At 51.2% G+C, this 17,398-nt stretch overlaps 1 protein-coding gene across 2 annotated transcripts in view; it reads left to right on the top strand.

The window, feature by feature from the left end:
* The first annotated feature begins 1,011 nt into the window (after positions 1-1,011).
* Positions 1,012-17,398, top strand: part of ARHGEF2 (Rho/Rac guanine nucleotide exchange factor 2) — a 50,104-nt gene continuing 33,717 nt past the window's right edge. The window contains exons 1-4 of one of the 2 annotated variants that reach the window (XM_049782208.1): positions 1,012-1,045; positions 2,966-3,080; positions 3,734-3,773; positions 5,025-5,118. In XM_049782208.1, the coding sequence (XP_049638165.1) occupies positions 3,020-3,080; positions 3,734-3,773; positions 5,025-5,118 (195 nt within the window). In that variant the 5' untranslated portion in view covers positions 1,012-1,045; positions 2,966-3,019. Of the gene's footprint in view, positions 1,046-2,965; positions 3,081-3,733; positions 3,774-5,024; positions 5,119-15,843; positions 15,921-17,398 lie in introns of those variants that run through there. The other variant, XM_049782209.1, reaches the window with a different exon arrangement.

Here is a 17,398-nt window from a genome sequence, read left to right as displayed (position 1 = left end):
CGCCGGGTGTGGCCCAAAAAAACAAAAAGACAAACAAACAAAAAAGAATGATCAAGATTACACTTGGGGCCGGCGAGGTGGCGCTAGAGGTAAGGTGCCTGCCTTACCTGCGCTAGCCTAGGACCGCAGTTTGATCCCCCTGCGTCCCATATGGTCCCCCAAGCCAGGAGCGACTTCTGAGCGCATAGCCAGGAGTAACCCCTGAGCGTCACCGGGTGTGGCCCAAAAACCAAAACAAAACAAAAAAAAAAAAGATTACACTTGCCTTTTTATTTGTTTTGTGACTACACCTGGTGGTATGGCCAGCTTACGCTTGGCTCTGCACTCAGGGATCACTCCTGGCAGGCTTGGGGGAACCATATGGAATACTGGGGATCGAAGCCAAGTCAGCTAGCTGTGTGCAAGGCAAGCACCCTACTCACTGTAGTCACACTCCAACGCCAAAGGTACACAAACCCTATAGAAAGAATTGGAGGGTTGTTTCTGTTTGTATGGTTTTAGGTGGTCCTGGTAGTGCTGGAGGAACTCAGTTCTCTGAGGTCACTCCTGATGGTGTTCAGGGGACCATGCAGTGCTGGAACTCAGACCTGGGTTTATAGACTGTGAACTCTCTTCCTGGACCCTGAGAACTTATTTCTTTAATTTCCTCTACCCTTCTCTTTTGCTGTTGTGCAATCCCCGAGAATGGCATACTTAGGTCTGGTGACAGAATCACACAGGCTGTTTTGTACCAAGAGACCCAGAAAGCAAGTGCCATTAACTCTGTGCATGTGGGCAGCACTGGGCATCAAACTTGGACCCTCACAAGCTTGCCAGGCAAATCCTGTTGCTATTGACCTGTCTCTAGGAGTTGGAGAGTTTGTTCTTTTATTTACTAGTCTTTGGGAAAGCTTGGATTTTAGTAACCAGTGCTGTGAAAAGTCTATCCCTTGCCTATAATAGTTTGGGCAAGTATGTTTTGTTCTCTTAATAGAATGATTAACTACTGATACCATTTTTTTCATAGGACCATTCAGACTTTCTAGTTCTTCTAGATTCAGTTTTGGTAAGTTATCTACATATATCTTTTAAAAATTAAATTTGGGGGCTGGAGAGATAGCATGGAGGTAAAGCGTTTGCCTTTCATGCAAGAGGTCATCGGTTCGAATCCCAGCATCCCATATGGTCCCCTGTGCCTGCCAGGAGCAATTTCTGAGCATGGAGCCAGGAGTAACCCCTGAGCACTGCCGGGTGTGACCCAAAAACCACAAAAAAAAAAAAATTAAATTTGCCCCTTTTTGGCCTTTCAAAATAATCGACATTAAGTTGTAGGTAGTATACTCTGATCTTTCTAATCACTTTTTGTTGTCCACTTTTTCCTTATACTTTATTTTTATTTATTATTATTATTACTTTTTTATTTTTGGTTTTTGGGTCATACCTGGCTCTGTGCTCAGAAGTCGCTCCTGGCAGGCTCGGGGGACTATATGGGATGCCGAGATTTGAACCGGGGTCTGTCTTGTGTTGGTTGCGTGCAAGGCAAACACTTTACCACTGTGCTATCACTCTGGCCCTTCCTTCTACTTTAATTGATGTCTTTTTTTTCATCACTCTTATCAGACGTTTATATTGTTTTATTTGTCTATTCCTAGGAAACAGCTTGCATTATTGATCTTGGTTCTCTCAATGTGATGTTTGTGAAATTCATTTACTGTTGAGTGAACTATGTTTATCTTCTTTGTTGAATAATATTTTGATATATAAAATATATCACATATTTTTTATCCCTTGACAGGAAAGATACTTCTAATTTCCTTCCCTATGATCATTTGAAACAGATACATTGAAATTTCTTAAATTTGCTTTATGTTGTTATGTTTTTTGGAGGAGGGGAGTGACCACATTCGGCAGTGCTGAACTCTTCCTCCTGATTTTTTGCTTAGGGATCACTTTTTTTGGTTTTGTTTCTGTTATTGGGCTACACTTGTAGGTGCTCAGGGTTTATTTTTACCTGGCCCTATTTAGGGATCATTTCTGGAGGTATTTGGGTAGACCATATGTGGTGAAGGGATTGAACCCAGGTTGACCGTGTGCAAGGCAAGAGCCTAACCTGCTGTTCTATCTTTGGTCCCCAAAGTTTTCTTTATGGACTGACTAGTGACCCAGTTTTGTAATGATCCATGTAGGCTGGAGGGGAGAGGTTAGCATTTGTACAACTGGATGTGATCTGTGGCTATTCCTACTTTAAGTCCAGATGGCTTTTGTAGTTCTATTATCTGCTTGGCCCCCAGAGGTAACACTATCATCTTTATAAAGACAATACATACCTGATATGTGGGGATCTTATTTGTCATCACTTAGAGTCAATCTTTTTTTTTTTTTTTTGGTTTTGGGGTCACATCTGGCAGTGCTCAGGGGTTACTCCTAGTTCTGCACTTAGAAATCGCTCCTGGCAGGCTCAGGGGACCATGTGGGATTCGAACCATCCTCTGTCCTGGGTCGGTTGCATGCAAGGCAAACACCCTACCGCTGTGCTATATCTCCAGTCCCCATAGAGTCAATCTCTTGATCAATGTTTTTTTGGAGGGCCCTCCTACCTGGTGATGCTCAGGGCTTACTCCTGGCTCTGTGCTCAAGGATCATTCCTGGTAGTCTTGGAAGACCATATGGGGTGCCAGGGATTAAACCCAGGTTTAAACGCAGGCTGCGTGCAAGGCAAGTGCTTACCCACTGCACTATCTATCTCTCCAACCACTCTTGATTGACTTTTAGTCAAGGAAAACATATGGCCACAGATGGTTGAAGGCAAATTTGTGTCACGATCCCACATAATTTCATGGCAAGGGAACATGGGAAGGGAATATCCCAGATTTGCAGCATGCGGATGAGGTGGAAAGCAAAACTGAGGGCTTGAAGAAAGGCAAAGGAAACCTGGAGGGGACCCTGGGGAAAGCCTAACATTGAAGTCTGCTTGCCCTGCTTCCAGGGTCAGCAAGCCTGCCTCTCGTCTGCTGCTTCCCAGAATCCCAAGGCTGCCGGCATGCTCTCCAAGTCTGTATCCATGAGCGGCCTCAATTACTTCTTTGGCTGCTCAGATCCAGGTAGGGAGCAAAGGAAGGGAGCAAAGCCTTGGAAGCCCTCGCCAGGCTCTGCTCTCAAACTCAACTGTTTTCCAGCTCACAGGTCCTCCCAGTGCCAAGCAGTGCCTCAAGGGAGCCAGCCCTCTCCAAAGGCCTTAATGCACATGAGCGCTCCGAGTTCAGGACTCTGTCTTTCTGAGATTCTCTCCTTGTTTTTTTTGTTTTTGTGTTTTTTTGGCCACACCTAGTGACGTTCAGGGGTTACTCCTGGCTATGCACTCAGAAATTGCTCCTGCCTTGGTGACCATAAGGGGACACTGGGGTTCGAACCTCAGTCTGTCCTAGGTTAGCGCGTGCAAGGCAAATGCCCTACTGCTTGCACCACCTCTCCGGCTTCAGCTTCTCTCCTTGTAATTAAGGAGGATGTAGTGCAGTGGGAACCCCAGTGGCAAGGGCAGCCCAGTGAAGCCTCAGCCTGGCACAGAACTGAGACACCAGGCATTTCACCTGACCTGGGGCTGCCTCCCTCCCTCCCTGTCCCTAGGCCCGCCCTCAGGAATGGCGTCATGCTGCACCTGCAGCTCAGGAACCCGATCCAGGTGGAGGGGCGGGGCGGGGAGTCGCCTTTGTCTGGCTTCAGCTGGACACTTTTCCTTCTGCTTTTGTCTTGGCAGGGAATTTAGCCCAGTCTTCTGCTGCTAAACTCAGTGAAAGGTGAGTTGGAGGGACTTGGGACACTTGGAAAGCCTCGATAGGGAGAAAAAGGGTAGGTGGGAACAGGCTGTGGACTATAAGCCCCCCAGCCCCCGTGTCTGCACCCTGAAACATCACCCATCATGTCACCAAGTAGATATCAGTACTCCATAGATGTCACACTTCCTCTTTGTCCAGAATGAAATGGCCCCGGCTCTATGTGATGGGTGGGAAGAAATCAGGCAAGGGAGAGGGGTACATGGCGCCAGGGTGAAGGAAAAGAGAAGGGGTGATGATATCCATGCCACAAAGACCCACTGCAACTGAATGGCCATGCAGAGTCTAAGGGAGAGAGGGTGACCCAGTGCTTGAGGCCCAGAGAAGGACCAAGAGAGATCATGGAGGGCCATGGAGCCGGGGGGTGGGTGGGATGGGATGAAGTTGAGATTTTAGGGACTGTGAATCCTTGCATAGGCTCAGCAGACTCGCACCTGTTTGTCTGGCTCCAGGCGTCTGGGTCAGACCTTTACAACAGTGACAGTGTGGGACACTGTGGGCGGGTGAGCCAGCAGTCCAGAAATGGCCCTTTAAGATAGCAGGCTCAGATTTGTGGTCCCGCAGAGCTGGCTGACACATCTTCCTGGCTTCTGCATTTGGGATTAGCTCATGGGATGGGGCTGATGAAATCCCAGGAAATTCAGTCCTTATTGGCCCGAGGCCCAGAGGCCCTTCCTTTGCAGAGAGCAGAGGGTCTTGCACACTGGGTTCTTGTTTGGCAGGGGCTAGGGTGGGCACACACCCCTCCCTGGAGTAGTCAGTCCCCCTCCCAGTACTTCCGTTGGGTGTGATAGGAGATGGGGCCTGGTGCAGCAGGAGAGGCGATGGGGCCTGGATCGGGTAGGAAGGGGGGAGTCTGCATTTATTTGGGAGGAGCTTGGAGGAGTTTTCATTATAAATTGAGGGCCTGGGAACCGGCTCCAGGTCCAGGAAACCCAGAGGTGGGAGAGGGCGAGCTCTCTCTCTCTCGCCTCTCTCTCTCTCTCTCTCTCTCTCTCTCTCTCTCTCTCTCTCTCTCTCTCTCTCTCTCTCTCTCTCTCTCTCTCTTCTCTCTCTCTCTCTCTCTCTCTCTCTCTCTCTCTCTCTCTCTCTCTCTCTCTCTCTCTCTCTCTCTCTCTCTCTCTCTCTCTCTCTCTCTCTCTCTCTGCCATTTCTCTGGAAGTACCTTGTTTACCTAAGATTCCTGCTCTTCATCTCTTCTTGTTCTCTCTGCAGCTGTAGCCAGCTGGAAGGGAGCTCGGGAACTAAGGCAGGATCCTCCCTGCGGCGCTCCTTCAGCTTCCTCTGGGCCATGACCGGAAAGGCCAAGGTAGGACCCTCATCCTCCCTCCAGCCCCTTCCTTTCCTCCTCCCTGTCTCTCCCTGGTACACGGCAATAGGTCAAGTGTTTGGTGTGTGTTTTGTGAGTCGTACTTGGTTGGTGGTGCTGAAGGAACTGTGCAGTGTTCAGATCAACGAGGTTCTGGGAATCCATCCTGGGGCTTCTTCTTGAAAAGTAGGAACTCTAATCCTTTGAGCTATCTATGCCAAGGGTTCAGGGTTTTGTTGTTGTTGTTGTTGTTTTGTTTTTTTGGGCCACACCCATTTGACGCTCAGGGGTTACTCCTGGCTATGCGCTCAGAAATGGCTCCTGGCTTGGGGGACCATATGTGACACCGGGGGATCAAATCGGGGCCCGTCCTATGCTAGCGCTTGCAAAGCAGACACCTTACCTCTAGGTCCACCTTCCCGGTCCCAGGGTTCAGGTTTTAAGGGAACACGTTACTCCATCCCTCCCAGCTTCTTTCCCTGTCTTCTAGAAAATCGCTTTCCTCTGCCTCCACCTAGCAGTCATCTGTGGATAGCTGGAAGAGAAAGGGCAGTTGCCTCCCACTGAGGAGTAGCCAAGAGACCTCCCCTCTTAAAATTTATATGTATTTGGGGCCAGAGCGATAGCCCAGCAGTAGGGCCTTTGCCTTGCATGCAGCCAAACTGGGTTCGATTCCCAGCATCCTTTATGGTCCCTTGAGCCTGCCAGGGGTGGCTTCTGAGTGCAGAGCCAGGAGTAACCCCTGAGCACTGCAGGGTGTGGCCCAAAACAAAAAAATATTTATTTTGTTTTTGTTTTTGGGCAATACCTGGTCACTCTTGGTGCTGTGCTCAGAAGCTACTTCTGGCAGGCTTGAGGGACCATATACAATGCTGGCAAGTGAACCCAGGTCAACCATGTGCAAGGCAAATAAATGCCTTACCCACTGGTGCTATCTCTCTGGCCCCCGAAAATAATTTATATTTATTTATTCATATATATTTGGTTTGGGGGCCACACCTGACATGTACTCGAGGAACTACTCCTGGCTTTGTATTTAGGGATCACTCTGCATTTATGACTTAGGGGGACCGGGACCTATGTGATATTGAGATTGAATCTGGATTAGCTGTCTGCAAGGTAAATGACTTACCCGCTGTAAATCACTCTGACCCTTATATACTATTTTTTCAAGGAGAGTTTTTGTTTATTCTTGGCTATGCTCAGGGCTTTCTCCTGGTTCTTTGCTCAGGGATCAATCCTAACAGTTTGGGGGAATCAGGCATTGCCAGAGATCAAACCAGGATGAGCTGTGAGCAAGGCAAGAGCCTTCCCTGTTGTTTTGTCTCTAATCCTCTCAGTCTTTTTTGTTTGTTTGTTTGTTTTGGGCCTCACCCAGCAGTTCTCAGAGCTTATTCTTGACTCTGCACTCGGGATCACTCCTGGTGAGGCTCAGAGGGCCGTATAGAGTGCCAGGGATTGAACTCTGGTCAGTCAATTGCAAGGCAAGAATGTTCTCTGCTATATTATTGCTCCAGCTATAATATATTGCTTTTATATATATTTGTGAATTTAGGGCCACTCCCGGCAGTGCTGAGTTTTTTGGGGCTAGGGCCATTTCCCTTGTGCTGTGGGTGGGACCTGTCATGCTGGAATGAAGATCAGGGCTCTGCACAGACAAACCATGTGCTCTCTGTTATAGAACTTTACAAGTAGCTAAGAGGTGGGCAGTAGTTTCTGAGCACTGAACTGGATAATGATAATAATTACAGCCATGCATTTCACTTCTCCATAGTGGTCTCTGGTTTGCAAAAGTTTTATGCTCATAATTTTAATGGGTGGGTATGGCAGCTGAAACTGCTGAAATGAAACCAAAGATGAAGGAGAAACGAAGGAGTCTGACTGAGATTCTGGGTTTTTTGTTTTGTTTGTTTTGAGGTCACACCTGGTTGTGCTTGGGGCTTACTCCTGGCTCTGGACTGAAGGATCACTTCTGGCAGGATTTGGTCTAGTTTTGTTTTTAGACCACACCCCGGCGGCGCTCAGTGTGACTTCTGGCTCTGGGCTCAGGCGTCATTCCTGGTATCCCTAGGGGGACCATCTGGGCTGCTGGGGATCAAATGTCCTCCTTGCTGTGCTATCGCTCCGGCCCTCTGGCCGAAATTGGGTGGTTGTATATTGAACCAGGGATTGAAACTGTGTTGGCTGTGTGCAAGGCACAAGCACCAACCCACTGTGCTCTCTTTCCAAAACAAGAATCTGGGATTCTGGAAGCATGATCCCTGCATGTGTGCGGGTGTGTGTGTCTCTGTTGCAACTGAGGTGTTCTTACTGCTTGGATTTGTTCTCTGTTCAGTCAGAACCAAGCCCTCTTCTTCTCCTCATGACCTCCCCAGTAGGTTCCAAACCTTCAACCAGATAGTATCTGAGTGTTGAGAGAAAAGTTCCAGTTGGCCTGCCTGAATTCTCCTTTCTTGATGGGTAGGGAAGGCAGAGATGAAAAGAGGTTGCTAGTACCTTCTTGCCAGAGTTCATGCAGGCAGGAGGAGGGGTCAGTTGGTGAACCTCAAAGCGGGGGCTGATCTAGGGGGTAGTTCCTGAGGGGAAGCAGATGTTGAGACTATGAAACCACCGGCCCTTAACCTCAGGCAGTCATGATTTAAAACCAAGCAACTGGAACTTTGAGAAAAGAAAGGGAAGGCTTGGGAAGTGGGGGTATGTACCTCTAAAGAAAGAAGCCTGAGGGGCCAGAGCAATAGTACAGTGGGTAGGGAGTTTACTTTGAAAGCGGCCAACCCAGGTTTGACTCTCAAACCTCCAGGAAAAATTCCTGAGCACAGAGCCAGGAGTAACCCCTGAACACAAGTGGGTGAAGCTTAAATTAAAAATCCTGGGAAACATTTTCTTTTTTTGTTTGTTTTTCAGCTAGAGATTTTTTTTTTAAAGGTTTTTGGTTTTTGGGCCACACCCAGTGACGCTCAGGGGTTACTTCTGGCTTTGCACTGAGAAATCGCTCCTGGCTTGGGGGACCATAGAGGACACCAGGGATAGAACCGAAGTCTGTCCTGGATCAGCATCATGAAAAGCAAACACCCTACTGATGCACTATCACTCCGGCCCTAGAGATAATTTTTGAGGGACCATATAGGGTAGTGGGAATAGAACTCAGGTTAGCTGCATGCAACACAAACACCCTATTTGCTATACCATTTTCTGCCCCCCCCCCCTTTAAAATAAAAACCGATTTTATTTAGGAATTTTGAGGAAGGGGAGGAAGAGAGATGAAGAGTAAGGTGCTTAAGAGTGAACAGAGGGGGCCCGGAGAGATAGCACAGCGGCATTTGCCTTTCAAGCAGCCGATCCAGGACCAAAGGTGGTTGGTTCGAATCCCGGTGTCCTATATGGTGTCCCCCCCCTTGCCTGCCAGGAGCTATTTCTGAGCAGACAGCCAGGATTAACCCCTGAGCACCGCCGGGTGTGGCCCAAAAACCAAAAAAAAAAAAAAAAAAGAGTGAACAGAGGGGGCCGGCGAGGTGGTGCTAGAGGTAAGGTGTCTGCCTTGCAAGAGCTAGCCAAGGAAGGACTGCAAATCGATCCCCCGGCGTCCCATATGGTCTCTGCAAGCCAGGGACAATTCCTGAGCGCTCAGCCAGGAGTAGCCCCTGAGCATCAAACGGGTGTGGCCCGAAAAACCAAAAAAAAAAAAAAAAAAAAGAGTGAACAGAGGCCAGATCCATAGTACAACTTGTAGGGTATTTTATTTGCCTTTCATGCAGCTAACCTCATTTCAATCTCTGTCATCCCAGATGATCTTCCAAACCCACTAGGAGTAATCCCTGAACACAGAGTAAGCCCTGAGCATCACTGGATATGGCCTCAAAGCCAAAAAGAGTACGAGGGCCTGGAGAAATAGCACAGTGGTAGGATGTTTGCCTTGCATGTGGCCAACCAGGGATGGATCGGGGTTTGATCTCGGCATCCCATATGGTGCCCTGAGCCTGCCAGGAGCGATTTCTGAGCTCAGAGATAGGTATAACTCCTGAGTGCCACCAGGTGTGGCCCAAAAACCAAAAAAAAAAAAAAAAAAAAAAATCCAGCAAAAAGAGTGAGAGAAGGGGCCGGGCGGTGGCGCTGGAGGTAAGGTGCCTGCCTTACCTGCGCTAGCCTAGGAGACGGACCGCGGTTCGATCCCCCGGCGTCCCATATGGTCCCCCAAGCCAGGAGCGACTTCTGAGCGCATAGCCAGGAGTAACCCCTGAGCATTACCGGGTGTGGCCCAAAAAACCAAAAAAAAAAAAAAAAAAAAAAAAAAGAGTGAGAGAAGAGCTAGAGAGAAGGAGAGAAAAAAGAGGGAGAAAGGAAGGGAGGGAGAGAGAGAAAGGTGGAGCCCCAGTACACATCCAGCACTAAGGTCTGAAAGTGGACATCTCAGGAGGGTAGATGCAGGCAGCTTGCACTCGGGCATTGTTTCCAGGCAACATACGTGTGCTGGCAACACACACATCTCTTTTTATTTATTTTTTTTACTCTCGGGCATGGTTGAATACTGAGCACCGGGTTTTAGATGGAAAGATAAAGGCTGGAAAGTGGTATTTAAAAAGTATCTTCTAAGGAGAAATAAAAAAAGAAAAAAAAGAAAAAAAAAGAATAAAAAGTATCTTCTTTTTCATATCCTGGGTCCTTTCTCAGGAATTTTTCTCTCTGGGGCCATATTTTGTTATTATTTTTGTTTTGTTTTGGTGCCACACCCATCAAGGCTCAGTGGGTACTCCTGACTCTGCACTTAGGAATTACTCTTGGTGGTGCTGTTGGGGGGTAGGGGATTGAAACTGGGTCCAAACTCCAGGCAGCTGTGTACATGGCAAGCACTCTATTGGCTGCTCTCTATCCTCTACTCCAATCCTGTGTTTCTTGGGCCACATCTGGTTGTGCTCAGGGTTTACTCCTGGTCCTGTGCTCAGGCATCACTCCTGACAGGGCTTGGGGACCATATGGGGTGCTGGGGATTGAACTCGGTTTTATAGGATGCAAGGCTCAATGTGCTCAATGTGCTCTCTGTTCAGTCGGTCTGGATCATTCTTTCTGATATCCCCTGGACTATTTTCCTCCTATCCCTCTGTAGCTATAACTGTCATTCCCTCCCAGCATAGAGGGGAAGTTTGGAAGGTGCATCACCTCTTTTTTTTTCTTGGGGGGGGTCACATTCAGCAGTGCATAGGGCTTTGTCCTGGCCCTGTGATTAGGGATCACTCTTGGCAGGCTTTGCAGGACCTTATGGGATGCTGAGGATCAAACTCAGGTCAACTGAGTGCAAGGCAAGCGAACTACAATTATACTATTGCTCTGGTCCTATGCATTCCCCCACTTTTTTGGTTATTTTGAATATACCCCTAATGTACTCGGGTTATTCCAAGTTGCTCACTCAGGAATCACTCCTGATGGTGCTAAGGAAGGGATTCTGGGGCTCAAACCTGGATCAGGCAAGTGCAAGGCAAACACCCCAAACCACCCCTTCCTCTCTTTTGGCAGTGAGAATGCCTGGGTCAGCCCCTTCTGACTAGTCTGCAGTTGTCTCCTCTTTTTTATTTATTTTGGTTTTTGGACCACACCAGTGACACTCAGGGGTCACTCCTGGTTATGTGCTCAGAAATTGCTCCTGGCTTGGGGGACCATATGGGATGCCGGGGGATCATCCTAGGTTAGAACACCCTACTGCTTGCGCCTCCTCTCCGGCCTCTCAGTTGTCTCCTCTTGACTTAAGTGCTTGGTGAGCAGTGAAGTAACCTGGTGAAGGGGAACAGAAACAGGGACTGTGGGCCACCAAGGCAACAGAAAGGCCCTGGGGCAAGTGAGGGCATTGGAATTTGGTCCCTCTGCTTTTCAGGGGTGAGGTGAAAGTGGCTGTGGGTGTATCTCTGGCCTCCCTTTCACTTTTTTGTTGTTGGGGTTTTGGTTTTTGGCCTGCACCGGCAGTGCTCAGGGGTTACTTACTCCTGGCTCTGTGCTCAAATATTTGTACTCTTGGCAGGCTCGAATGAGATGCTGGGGATTAAATCCCGGTTGGCTACGTGCAAGGCAAATGCTCTACCTGTTGTGCTATCGCTCCAGCCCCTTCCTGTTCACTCTTGCCCTGGTCCACCTTCCTTCCGCCCTTTTGGCTTTGACTTCAGCTCAGTTTCTTTTTCTGCCTCCTCCCAACTCAGCCTGGGGGCCCAGGGGCAAGTAAGCATGGGGTGGGGGGTGGAGTCTGACTGAGAGAGAAGGAAATGACTTATTCCTTCCTATTTGATTCTCTGGTAGTGTTGCTCAAACACTTATTCAGACATCTTCTCCTCTTGCTCAGAACTTATAACAGAATTGCTAAAGATAAGCACTTTCTTTTTTTTTTTTTTTTTTTGGTTTTTGGGCCACGCCCTGTGACGCTCAGGGGTTACTCCTGGCTATGCGCTCAGAAGTTGCTCCTGGCTTCTTGGGGGACCATATGGGACGCAGGGGGATCGAACCGCGGTCCGTCCTAGGCTAGCGCAGGCAAGGCAGGCACCTTACCTCCAGCGCCACCGCCCGGCCCCAGATAAGCACTTTCATCTCCATCTGCAGACAAGATAACTAGGAAGCAACTTCCTTGCCCAAGGTCTAGCTTAGGAAGAGGAAGAGGCGGAGCTAGCTGTAAACTCTGCACTGTGGCTGCCAAATGCCTTCCACAAGAAACCAGAAACCTCCGTGCACTCCCTTCCCTTCTTCTACCAGCTTCTGAGTCTTTATTAATTATTTTTACTATTTTATTTTGTTTTAGGGCCACATTAACAGTGCTCAGGGGGATTCCTCCTGGCTCTATTTTTTTTTGGGGGGGGGAGGTTACTCCTGGCACAGTGCTCAGAAATTGTTCCTGGCAGGATTGGGGGACCATATGGGGTGCCAGGGATCAAATTATTTGTTTTTGGTTTAGCTTTGTGACACACCTTGTGGTGTTCAGGGGACTATGGGATACTGGGGATTGAATCAGTTCAACAACATGGAAGGAAAGCACCTTACCACTGTCCTATTGCCCAGGACCTACGTTTCTTTTTTATTTTATTTTATTTATTTATTTATTTTTGGTTTTTGGGCCACACCCGGCAGTGCTCAGGGATTACTCCTGGCTGTCTGCTCAGAAATAGCTCCTGGCAGGCACGGGGGACCATATGGGACACCGGGATTCGAACCAACCACCTTTGGTCCTGAATTGGCTGCTTGCAAGGCAAACACCGCTGTGCTATCTCTACGGGCCCAGGACCTAAGTTTCTAAGTCTTTAAGTTGACCTGGAATTGACTCTGCCTTTAATCACACCCTCCTGGAATACTCAAGGTTCTGAGTGCTGAGAAATGCAGATTTTCTCTTGGCACTACAGCACCTAGACTTCAATTTAGGAACTGTGTGTGTGTGTGTGATTGTTGCTGTTTGTTTTGCAGTTTTGGGGATGGAACCCAGGCCCTCACATATTCAAGGCAAAGCACCTGGTGGAATCACATCCTTAGCCCCAGCAGCTCTCCTTTGTGCTTTCCAACTCTTCAGCCCCATCAACCAGGGTCTCCATTGAATTAGCTCTCCACTCCTGAAATGCTCAGATACATTTGTCAAGTAAAATGAGCTAAATAAGATGGTGCCTACTTTTATTTTATTTTATTTTATTTTGGGTTTTGTGGCCACACCCGGTGGCAGCGTTCAGGAGTTATTCTTGGCTCTGCGCTCAGAAATCATCCCTGAAAAAGAAAAAAAAAGAAAAAGAAATCATCCCTGGCAGGCTGTGTGTGTGTGGGGGGCTATATGAGATGCAGGGAATCAAACCCATATCCATCCAGGGTTGGTTGAGTGCAAGGCGAATTACCTACCTCTGTGCTCTCTCTCTGGCCCATAGTGACTACTTTTACATTCTGACAGAAATTAGGCTTGGCTTTTGTTTTGTGTCTCTAGAAATTAATTTTGCAAAATCTGGAGGGTTGTGTGATACAAGTAGGGGATGGGAGTAGCTTGGGAGAAGGGAAAAAGGGAAACCAAGAGTAAAGAAAAGGTTAATTGTGTCAGATGATACAAAAAATGGGAATTAAGTCATGCTGCAGACTTTGTTCTCTAAAATCCAGTACTTTTATTTCTGTTTTGTTTTGTTTTTGTGCCACACCCTACAGTACTCAGAGGTTACTCCTGGGAGTGTTTGGGTTCTTGGGGAACCATAAGGCAGATGCTCTACCTTGTGCGTTTGCTTTTTGCTCCAGCTTCCCAATACCCTTTTTTTTGGGGGGGGGGGGCCCACACTCAGTAGTGCTCAGGGCTTACTCCTGGCCCTGCCCTCAGAGTTCACTCCTGCCAGACTCCGGGGACCATAATGGAAACCTGGGATGGAACTCCTCTGTCAGCCACGTGGAAGGCAATTGCCCTCTGAGCCTGACCTCCCCCAATCTTTTTACTATGTAGGAGAGACAGATAGACAGACAGAAACACAGAGACAGAGAGAGGAGAGAAGAGAGAGTGGAGAGAAAAAGAGAGAGAGAGGAGAAAGTTTTTATTTTCTTATTTTATTTTATTTTTTGTGGTTTTTGGGTCTCACCCGGCAGTGCTCAGGGGTTACTCCTGCCTCCATGCTCAGAAATTGCTCCTGGCAAGCACGGGGAACCATATGGGACACCGGGATTCAAACTGATGACCTTCTGCATGAAAGGCAAAAACGCCTTACCTCCATGCTGTCTCTCCGGCCCCGAAAGTTTTTATTTTAAAAGTGCTTAGGGACTACTTTCAAACCTGGGTCACCAAAAAACTGAGGGTCCCTGCAAACATCCTAGGGTTTAAGGTGATTCAGACTTGGGTTGGGCCCTTTAAGATCCCACCGGTAGCCTGCACCTCATCCCAGGGAGAAGGGCAGCCCACCCCGGTCTCAGGGCCCCCCACTGGGTGGGACCATGAGGTCAGGCGGTCTGGTCTGTCTTTAAATTTAGCACATTCCTCTGCATGAGCCGCTGCCTGGGGGAGGTCAGAGAGGTTCTGGGCTCTCTCCCAAAGGAGCTTTGGTCGGGCCGGTTTTGGGGGGTTAGCTCCTTGTGTCTCCCATGCACTTGGGGCTCCTGGGAAGTTCTCCCTGTTCCCCAGTACCCCCCTCCCATGCCAGCCTGCACCCTTTGTTTGGCCTTGGCTATATAAAGCTCCTGACCAGGCCTGGGTGCAGAAGGAGGTGAAGGAATTGCTGGGCTGGAGGGGAGCCGGGGAGCTGCGGGGGTGTTTCGGTGGGCGGGGGTGAGGAGCCCGACCAGCTCTGCCAGTGGTGAGGCCGCCAGCCGAGCCCGAAATAGTGGCCGAGACGAAAATAGGCGCCTTCCCTGGGCTCGAGCCATGGGGCTGGACCCCTGCCCCCACGCTGCCTGGGGTGGGGACCCCTTTGGTGGGACCCAGGCCTTGGGCACCAGGGCTTCCAACTCAGTGGGCAGGGGAAGTTTTTTCCATCCGCAGGAAACTCAAGACAAGGAAGACAAGGGGCGGGAAGGGCCCCAAAGAAAAGGCCTCCCCTGCACCCTCTCACCCCCATTCTTGCTCTTGCGGGATAGCTGTTCTACCCCCGCAGCTGCCATTGAGCTCCGGCCTATGGGCTTTGGTCTTGGGGTGTCTGGCCTATGGGCTCTGGTCTTGGGGGTGGGAGTCCAGCCTATGGACTTTGGTCTTGAGGGGTCTGGCCTATGGGCTCTGGAATTAGGGGGTCCAGCCTATGGACTCTGATCTTGGGGGGGTCCAGCCTATGGACTTTGGTCTTGAGGGGTCTGGCCTATGGGCTCTGGTATTAGGGGGTCCAGCCTATGGACTCTGATCTTGGGGGGGTCCGGCCTATGGGCTCTGATCTTAAGGGGGTCCGGACTATGGGCTCTGGTCTTGGAGGTGGGGGAGTCCCGCCTGGCCCGCACCAAGAACTGGGGCTCAGACCCCAGTATTTCCTGGGCCAAGGTGGTGCAAGCTTGGGTGCTCTGAAAGCACACCCCCAGATTGGAAGAGGCGGGCAGGCGGTGGGGGAGTGGGTGGGCAGAGCTCGGGTGCAAAGCCCAGGGGAGGTTCCCCCCAGGGAGGATTCGGGTAGTTCTGGGCAGGGATGGGGGGGGGGTTTCTCATTCTCAGACCTCAGGCCCCTCCCCTGTACCCTCCACGCCTCCACTCCTAGCAGGCGCCTGCAGTTCCCCTTGGGGTTCCCGGTCCCCGCCCCTAGTCGTAAACGGGGTCTGGCGGCTTTGATGGGGCCCAGGAAGGAACTGGTCCTGGAGGCGGGCCGGAGGAGGGGGCCTCCCCAATTGTCTTTAAGTAATTTAGAGACCAGGTCGGCTGGAGGGGAAGGGCCGGGGAACCCCTAAAGACTCCAGAGGGGCTCAAGCACCCCTGGAGAGGGTGCAGAGTCGGGTTGGGTTTCTGGGGCGCTGGGGCGGAGATCAGGGGGTGGGGAGCCGGCACCCCAAACCTGTGCCCGTCCGTCCTCCAAGCGGCCAGCCCAGTCCAGCCCGGCCTAGGCAGGCGTCCCGTGCGCCTTCGGAGAGCTGCACCCCGCCCTCCGCCCGCCACGCCTCTCCCCTTCCCTTCCCTTCCTGAGCCCGGCGGGGTGGAGACTCGGGTTTGAGGAACTGGCTGGGGTGCCGGGCCGAGGGAGAGGGGAGTCAGACTTCCTGTGCCCGAGAGCAACGCGTGTGCTACGGGTGCGGGGCGCACCCCACCGGACCCCGCCCACCCACCCTACCCTGCCAGCCCCCCCACACGGATTATGTCTCGTATTGAATCCCTCACGCGGGCTCGGATCGACCGGAGCAAAGAGCCAGCGAGCAAGGTGGGCTCTCCGCATGCACCCCGATTCATCCATCCCCTGGACCCCCCAACTCCATTCCATCCACCCGCCTTCAGTCCCGGGACACCCACATCCCTGCTAGCTTTTGGGGCGCCGAAATCAGGCAGAGGGAGCGTTGGTCGGTCGGCTGGGGATTGCATGCAGGGGTGAGGCGGGGAGAGCGCTCTCCCCGCCTCACCCCTGCCGGCTGGGCTGCTCCATGCCCCGTGCTCCTCTGCTCGGGACCCCCGGGCTGGGCTTAGGTGGACCCCTCTGGCCGCTGCTTGCTTGCTTTCTTGCTTGGGGAGCTGCTGGAAGAAAGTTGCTGGGGTAAGGGACGGCTTGGGGGATGGCTTGCAGGGGGGTGTGCATATGGGTTTGGGGGGGCGGCTGGGCTCCCGGACACCCCCTTATTGCCAGCTGTACCCGCCAGGGCTGCTTAGTTTTCCATGGTGCTCCGCCATCGCTGGCCTGGTGTTACCCCTTTGTCCCGCCATCCATCCGGCGGCGGGGCGGGAGGGGGTGGTTTCCCGGCTTCCTCACTGCACCCCCAGCCCCCCTGCGAGACAGAAGTCAGCTCCTCCCCTCACAAATGGACTTTCCAGCTGTGATTCAGCTCCCCCCTTGAGGGTGGGAGGGCAGTGGGCCCGGGCCAGTGGCGCTCAGGTGCTTCAAACAGCCTTTGTGCCTCCGGGATCATTTCTTCTGTTTGTGGGGGCCCTGAGTGCACCCCTGCTATTGGAACCCAGGGTCCCCCCCCCCCCCCGTAACTAAGGAGCTTGCAGTTTCCTAGCTCCTGGTTCTCCCAAGCTTCACAACCCAGACTGACCCACTGGATTCTGTTCTTTGCTTCCCCCTCACCCCGCACCCAGATGATATCGTTGTTGGGGTCTGGCTTCATCATCTGTGCCTCAGTTTTGGGGGGGGAGTCACTTCTCTTGGCTTTACCCACCTCCTGATCCCGAACGCAACCTACTCCCCTCCCCAATTTTCACACACACACACAACAGACACACACACACACAACACACACACGCCTTTGTACTCAGGCCCCAATGGTGACGCTGCCTGGGAGGTGAATAGTGAGTGAGATGGGGGAAGGTGGGCCTACTCAGAGCCTCTTTGGGGTGTCCCCGGCATGAAGCAGCCCAGAGCTGGTTCCCTGCAAGCCCAGAACTTTGCCAGGGCCCTGTGTCCCTCTGCCTGGCAGGGGATCCCGAAGGTGACCCAGCCCGTGCCCTCATGGTGCCTTTTTGGCCACTGTGTCTGGGAGCGGAGAAGTGCCCACCTGGCGTTTGTCCTTTTGAGACTGGGATTAGACTTTGCTAACAGGAAAGTAGTTGGGGCCTGGGGGATGGGGGTCACCAAGAGCAACCAGAGGCTCCCAGAGAGGAGAGGAGAGGTGGTGGCCGAGGTGTGGGGAGCAGTAGGGGGCCAGGCAGCCCCACCACAGGCCAGGCCAGGCCAGGCCCTGTCTCTAA

This window comes from Suncus etruscus, chromosome 10 (genome assembly GCF_024139225.1).
Source record: "Suncus etruscus isolate mSunEtr1 chromosome 10, mSunEtr1.pri.cur, whole genome shotgun sequence".
Taxonomy (NCBI): domain Eukaryota; kingdom Metazoa; phylum Chordata; class Mammalia; order Eulipotyphla; family Soricidae; genus Suncus; species Suncus etruscus.
The sequence above is the reverse complement of the archived record's forward strand: the minus strand, read 5'-3'. Positions and strand labels throughout refer to the sequence as shown.